General features: G+C 37.9%; 1 protein-coding gene across 1 annotated transcript; it reads right to left on the reverse strand.

Annotated features, from left to right (window-relative positions):
- Nucleotides 1-3,254: 3,254 nt before the first annotated feature.
- On the reverse strand, nucleotides 3,255-3,782 carry LOC148579901 (zinc finger BED domain-containing protein RICESLEEPER 1-like). The gene has a single exon (XM_088491348.1). The coding sequence runs from the start codon at nucleotides 3,780-3,782 to the stop codon at nucleotides 3,255-3,257; it is 528 nt and encodes a 175-aa protein (XP_088347474.1).
- Between the last annotated feature and the right edge of the window lie 4,375 nt (nucleotides 3,783-8,157).

Genomic DNA, 8,157 nt, shown 5'->3' on the forward strand with positions numbered 1-8,157 from the left:
GATAAGATGACTTCACTCAGAAGATAAGATAAGATAGCTAATTTATCTTATCCGAAAAGGTCAGCCTACACTACTATAAATACACTAGAGACCCAGGTATAACTCATACTCTAATTCTACTAAAAACTCGCTTAAAGCCCATGCTAACTTAAGCATCGGAGTCTCTTGCAGGTACCACCACCCTCCGGTGACCAAGGATCAGCAGCATCTCTAGCTCCACCAGTTTCATCAAGTTGGACACGACAGCTCCGGCCACCACAGTAGATCTCATCCGAGATCGACCTTCAGTTTTAGGTAACCCTCATAACAGAAATAGTGAAATCTCATTCAATTAATGCAATATAATGAACAAAATGATGAATTTTGTGGTCCATTGCTTTGAAATGAGTTTTGTTTAAATTTCAGGTGAAAAGAGCAACAAAAGAAGAAGAAAACAAGGAAGAAGAGATGAGCGTGTGAGCTGGGCGTGCCACTTGATGTAAACGCCAACAAACTGAATGGGCGTGGCACACCAGCAATTGGGTGTGGCACACCAGTTAACAATTCCATAAGAGAACCTATGGAGCTTTACTATAGGCATGGCACGCCAACTATAAATTCTAGAGAAGCATTCTTGGAGCTTTACTATGGGCGTGGCACACCAAGGCCAGGCATGGCATGCCAACTATAAATTCCAAAGCAGCATTCTTGAAGATCCATAAGGGGTGTGGCACGCCAAGCTAGGCGTGGCACGCCAACCCCACCATCTACAAGGGGCGTGGCACGCGAGATCGAAGGCGTGGCACGCCCATTCAAGTAAGCAGAGGGGAGTGAAAGGTTCAACACAATGGGCATGCCACTTGATGTTTGGGGCATGGCACGCCAACCTTGTTCATATTCTGGGCATGCCACTTGAGTTCTAGGCATGGCACGCCAAGCTTGAAGAGGCTCAACACCATAAGGGGCGTGCCACTTGAGATCGAAGGCGTGGCACGCTAGTTCATTGGTCTAGAGAGGAAGAATGTAGCCACAACAAGGGTGTGCCACTTGAGATCGAAGGCGTGGCACGCTAGCACAAGCTTCCAAAGAAGAAGATCAATGGGTGTGCCGTTTTGTATTTTAGGCGTGGCACACCAAAGCACAATGATAATGGGTGTGCCACTTGATACTTGGGGTGTGGCACGCCAGCCCTGCTCGCACTAGGAGTGTGCCACTTGAACATTGGGCGTGGCACGCCAGTCTACTAAACCATAAAGGCTTACTTATACTTTATCAATGGCGTGGCACGCCAACACAACTTTTCAGAGAAGAAGATGAAGAGTTTATTGAGGGTGTGGCACGTCAGACTTGGACGTGGCACGCCCGTTCAATTTACCAGAGAAGGAAGATGAAGAACTTGACATGCGCGTGGCACACAACTGCTGGCGTGGCACGCCAGGTGTATTTTCCAAGGAGGAGGAAGAGAGAAGCCACAATGGGCGTGCCACTTGAGCTCGAAGGCATGGCATGCCAGGCTAGCTAAACAAAAGAGGCGTGCCACTTGGAAGCCAGGCGTGGCACGCCAAGCCATGCTGAGGAGCTGGGCGTGACACACCGCTCACATGCCACTCACACGCCAGGCACATGGTTCATTTTAATGAGTTTTCCTTTTCTTTTTAAATGTAATTTTCTTTTCCTTTTTGTAATTTTTATTTCCTAGTGATAGGAGTAGTATAAATACCCCCTAAGAGTAATATAAAGGGGTTAGGAATTGGTTGGTTAGTTTTACCTTTACACTTCACTTCATCTTCTTCCATCTCTTGGAAAAGAGGTTGAATGCAAAATGGGTTTCATGGGAACCTTGGAAAAGGAAACATGAAACCATACTTGAAATCCCTTCTCACACTTGAGTAGATCTGGGTTTTGGGATTTGGATATGATGACATGAAATCCACCCACTATTTGGATCTATGAGGATGTGTGTTATAATCAGGGATCAAGCTTATCTCTCTTCATGAGCAATTAGACCAAGGAATTGGCTTATTATCAAGATTTGAGAGATTGAATCACCAAGGAATTGGGGTTCAATCAATCATGATTGCCAAGAGGTCAGTGAGTTGCATGATTGAAGATGAGATGATCTAGATTTAATCCAAAGAGAGCAACATCTCCTAATCCCAATTAATTTTCCCTATTCTTATCTTCCCCATTCTTTATAGCTTTCTTTAATTCATACCATTACCCATTCCCCATTTATAATTTAGTTATTTATGTTCCAGCACCTTACATTCTTGTTATTTACTTTTCTACACTTTGTTGCATTCCTTTACCTTTAAGTCATTTACATTTCTGCTATTTAGAATTATGCACTCAACAATCTCTATTGATTAGTTTGACTAAAATTTCCTATTAACTAAAGTTGCTCAATCAATCAATCTCTATGGGATTCGACCTCACTCACAGTGAGTTATTACTTGACGATAATTTGGTGTGCTTGCCAAAGAATGGATTCATTATATATATTGATATAGTGAGCAATATCCGATCATCACATTGCAACTGCTATAAGTTGTGCCTCAAACAAACCAACATAAACATAAGCATAAACATAAACATAAGTATAAGCAAGTCTAATCATATATGGAAAAGTAAGTCTAATATCTTTACCACCTAAGTGTTTAGAGCATAACTAAAGAAAACATAAACAATCAAGACTTTCTAGTCATCTTCAAGCGCAATTGAACCTGGACCCAGTGAACAAGTAATGTCCTCTGATAAAATCAAATCTGCACAAAAAAAAAACTATAATTATAAATTTAAAAAAATTATAAAGACTAACGGAATAATTTAATTAATTTTATTCATCATTTGAATCTACATAATTAATTTTATTCAATTTACCTTCCTCGAACTTTTCAAGCTCCAAAATTCTCAGGTGCAAGAGAAGAGAAAAAGTCTCCTTTAAGCCAATCTTTGGTACATACAAGGGCTTCTACCATCTTAAGAGTCAATGAGCTACGATATTGATCGATGATTCTTTTCCCCATACTAAAAGCAGACTTGGAAGCTATTGTTGAAACTGGTATAGCCAATATGTCCCGTGCCATATTTGCTAGGACGGAAAACCGATTCGAGTTAGCCTTCCACCATCCTAGAATATCGAAAGGCTTATCATCTGGCTCACAGTCTTCATTCAAATAACGATCAAGCTCATATTTAAGATTGGATTTGTGACCGGTTGATCGACGATATAACCCCATATCATAAATGTCTTTGGCTTTATCACTTGCACTCGGTTAGGAGAGTGTATCATCTTGGTTTCCTTCATCTACACCTTGATATAAATTATAAAGTGAATGAAGATAAGAAGACAACTTTGTCTTCAATTCACTGCCCACTTCCACACTAAAAGAATTAACTAGGCACCACTCAACATAATCCAACTTATGGCAGGGTTCTAGAACTACGGCAATTAACAACAACATGTTAATAGTTTTTGCATTTCCCCAATACTTGTTGTATTTTACTTTCATCTTACTTGCCATAAAACTTATGCTTAAATCATCATCATCACGATATTGTTGAATCCTCCTTCCAAGAGCAAACACTTCTTTCATGTATAAGTTACTACTGACATAAAAGGATCCAGAGATGCAAAGTGTAGCATCGTAAAACATCTCTAAAAACGGTAAGACGAACTTAGCATAATCCCAATCTTGAATTGAAGGTACCCCTCTTCCCTTGTTTAATTCTTCAACAAATTTTTTGTCTTGCATCTCTAATAGCTCAAATGCCTTCTGATGCTTTAAGGCTGCTACTAACATTAAGTATGTAGAGTTCCATCACGTTTCAACATCTAGGGAAACAAAAGTCTTATGTGGAATATTCTCTTGTGCAATACATGCCTTAAACCTAGTTAATCTTGAATTTGAAGATCTGACATACTTCACAGCATCTCGAATTTTGGCGACCAAATCATCAATCTCCTTCAATCCATCCTTCACAATCAGGTTTAAAATATGCGTACAACACCGCATATGGAGATACTCTCCATTCAAAACTGAAATCTTCCAAGAATTTAGTCTTCTTTGTAAATACATAACTCCTATATCGTTAGACAATGCATTATCAACTGTCAAATCCAAGATCTTGTTCAACTTCCAGCTATTCAAGTAAGCTTCAACATTTTGAGCCATAATCTCTCCCATGTGGCCGGTGACTTGACAAAAATTTAGTATTTTCTTTTGCAACTTCCAGTCCACATCGATGAAATGAGCAGTCAAATACATATACGCCATATTCTGACACGAACTCTAGTTATCAATTGTAAGACAAACTCTTCCTCTGTATTTGGAAAAGTATTTTTGAAGTTGAACCTTCTTTGTTTCTTGGAGCACCAAGATGCCACGTGCCAATGTAAAACGTGAAAGAGTATTGAATCCTGGTTGCAAGGCCACCAAAAATTCTTTAGAACCTTGACTTTCTACAAATCAAAAAGGAAGCTCCTCACGACCAAATATTGATATCAATTTTTCCCGAGCATATTTTTCATCAAACCTACCCACTTGTGCTTCTGGGCTAGGCGATGTGCCTGTTTTCTGTCGTTTGCCTCTATCTGAACTGGGATTGTTTATGCAAATCTTTAAATGTGATCTCATTGCACTTGTTCTATTCCCGCACTTGATCACTATTAAACAATGTTGACATTGAGCCTTACTTTCATCATTAGGGGTTCTCTTGAAGTACTCCTAAACTGTTGATCGATTTTTGCGCTCAGATGATGTGGTTAGGAGAGGAGGTAATATAGAAGTCGAATGCTCTGCAGACTCTGACATGGGAACATCATAATCGGCTACCTCATTCTGGATAAGAAGCCATAAAATGTAATTATTAAATACTTCAACAATATTAAATCTATAAATATATGCAAGTTAAAATGTAAATATCCATATAGCATACTAGCACCAAAAACAAATTAATTTAATAACATTAGCTTCTTACAGAATGGACTAGTTATTAAGCACAAAGCAAAGTTCAAACAATATATACATATACTTAAAACCGATTCAAGTTCAGTTAAAGGTAATAAGATTAACACTTATAGGTAAATATATTCATTAATACTTGTATCATACTACCATGCCGCTTGTCAAAAGCAACTAGGCATGCCTCTACTTTTTCCCCTGCACTGAGTAGTTGTTTCATCCATACGGTGCATGCAATTACTAATTTAGACTCTGCATTCACTTCATTTTCATATACCTATGTGCATTCCTATTACAAGCTATACTATACCTAGTTGTAATTGAATTTCATGTCATTCCCTTTTTGTTATATTAGTATGAGAGACTACAAAAGAAGGATTTGAATTGAATTTAAGTATTTAAAACCTCTAGAAAATCTAGAAACAAATTGTTGGTGACATACATGATAGAGATAATAGTGTGAAAAAGAACAAAATCTAGTTATAAGAGGCAAAGAGCATAATGCAGAAACACAGTTAATGCTACCTTAAGATGAACACAGTAAAGTAGAAAGTAGAAAGCTAAACACTGAGAATAAATAAAAAAAATTTGTATTACACAGATTAAGAACTTAATATTATTGCAAAACCTACATGTATAGGGATAAAATTCACTTAGATTCTTTCTCAATCTTTCACCCAATATGGTTTATTATATACACATAATGCACTTAGATTTTATCAAGGTTGGTTTTGAACTTAATGGAAAAAAGTTTAGGCTGCAGTAATAATATACAATGTCAAACCATGATTGAATTGAATCATATTGATTCAATTTAAGAATTTCTAATTTTTAAAATTTGGGTACCTCAATTACCCGCATTAGAGAGCATAGATGGTGCACGAAATTATGATTCACACTTTTCACAACTCCGCACAACTAACCAGCAAGTGCACTTGGTCGTCCAAGTAATACCTTACGTGAGTAAGGGTCGATCCCATGGAGATTGTTGGCTTGAAGCAATCTATGGTTATCTTGTAAATCTTAGTCAGGAGATTAATGATAAAAATTACTTTTGTTTATGAAAACTAAATAACATGAAATAAAAGGTTACTTGTGATTCAGTAATGAGAGACAAGCTGAGGTTCCGGAGATGCTCTGTCATCTGAATCTCTGCTTTCCTACTATCTTCTTCTCCAAACACGCATGGCTTCCTTCCATGGCAGGCTGTATGATCCTCTTGGATGAAAACAAATTCATATGCGCTGTCACCGCATGGCTAATCATCTGTCGGTTCCCGCTAGCGTCGGAATAGGACCATTGTCCTTTTGCACACTGTCACTGTGCGCAACATTTGCAGGTTTGAAGCTCGTCACAGTCATCCCCTCTCAGATCCTACTCGAAATACCACAGATAAGGTTTAGACTTTCCGGATCCCAGGAATGCTGCCAATGGTTCTAGCCTATACCAGAAGGTTCTAATTTTAGATTAGAAACCCAAGAGATACGCACTCAAGCTATTGCAGATAGACGGAGGTAGTTGTCAGGCACGCGTTCATAGGTGAGAATGATGATGAGTGTCACGGATCATGACATTCATCAGGTTGAAGTGCGAGTGAATATCTTAGAATAGAAACAAGCGTGATTGAATAGAAAACAGTAGTAATTGCATTAATCCATCGAAGCACAGCAGAGCTCCTCACCCCCAACCATGGAGTTTAGACACTCATGCCGTAGAAAATACAAGTTCTAATGTAAAAATATTATGAGGTACAAAATAAATCTCTAAAAGTAGTTTTTATACTAAACTAATAACCTAGGTTTACAGAAAATGGGTAAACTAAGATAGATAGTGCAGAAATCCACTTCCGGGGCCCACTTGGTTTGTGCTTGGGCTGAGCATTGAAGCTTCCATGTGTAGAGACTTTTCTTGGAGTTAAATGCCAGGTTGCTGCCTGTTTCTGGCGTTTAACTCCAGTTTTTATGCCAGTTCTGGCGTTTAACGCCAGAATAGGGTAGAAAGTTTTCGTTAAACGCCAGTTTGCGTGATCGCAACTCGGGCAAAGTATGGACTATTATATATTGCCGGAAAGCCCAGGAAGGTCAGAATCCAACAGCATCTGCAGTTCTTTTTCAGCCTCTGAATCAGATTTTTGCTCAGGTCCCTCAATTTCAGCCAGAAAATACTTGAAATCACAGAAAAAACACACAAACTCATAGTAAAGTCTAGAAATATGAATTTTGAATAAAAACTAATAAAAATATAATAAAAAGTGAATAAAATATACTAAAACAACCTAAAAACAATGCCAAAAAGCGTATAAATTATCCGCTTATCACAACATCAAATTTAAATTGTTGCTTGTCCCCAAGCAACTGAAACAAAATAGGATAAAAAGAAGAGAATATACTATAAATCCCACAATATCAATGAAGCTTAGTTCTAATTAGATGAGCGGGACTTGTAGCTTTTTGCTTTTGAACAGTTTTGGCATCTCACTTTTTCCTTTGAAGTTCAGAATGATTGGCATCTATAGGAACTCAGAATTAAAATAGTGTTATTGATTCTCTTAGTTTAGTATGTTGATTCTTGAACACAGCTACTTTATGAGTCTTGGCCATGGCCCTACGCACTTTGTGTTCCAGTATTACCACCGGATACATAAATGCCACAGACACATAACTGGGTGAACCTTTTGAGATTGTGACTTAGCTTTGCTGAAGTCCCCAGTTAGAGGTGTCCAGAGTTCTTAAGCACACTCTTTTTGCTTTGGATCACGACTTTAACCACTCAGTCTCAAGCTTTTCACTTGTACCTTCATGCCACAAGCTCATGGTTAAGGACAACTTGATTTAGCCGCTTAGGCCTAGATTTTATTTCCTTGGGCCCTCCTATGCATTAATGCTCAAAGCCTTGGATCCTTTTTACCCTTGCCTTTTAGTTTTAATGGCTATTGGTTTTTTTTGCTTGCTTTTTCTTTTTCTCTTTTTTTTTCGCCACTCTTGTTTTTTTTCGCAAGCTTTGTTATTCACTACTTTTTCTTACTTCAAGAATCGATTTTATGATTTTTCAGATTATCAATAACATTTCTCTTTTTCATCATTCTTTCAAGAGCCAACAAATTTAACATTCATAAACTCCATTATAAAAAATATGCACTTTTCAAGCATTCATTCAGAAAACAAAAAGTATTGCCACCACATCAATATAATTAAACTAATTTCAAGATAAAAAT

Source organism: Arachis ipaensis, chromosome B10 (genome assembly GCF_059453495.1).
Source record: "Arachis ipaensis isolate K30076 ecotype BB chromosome B10, ASM5945349v1, whole genome shotgun sequence".
Taxonomy (NCBI): Eukaryota; Viridiplantae; Streptophyta; class Magnoliopsida; order Fabales; family Fabaceae; genus Arachis; species Arachis ipaensis.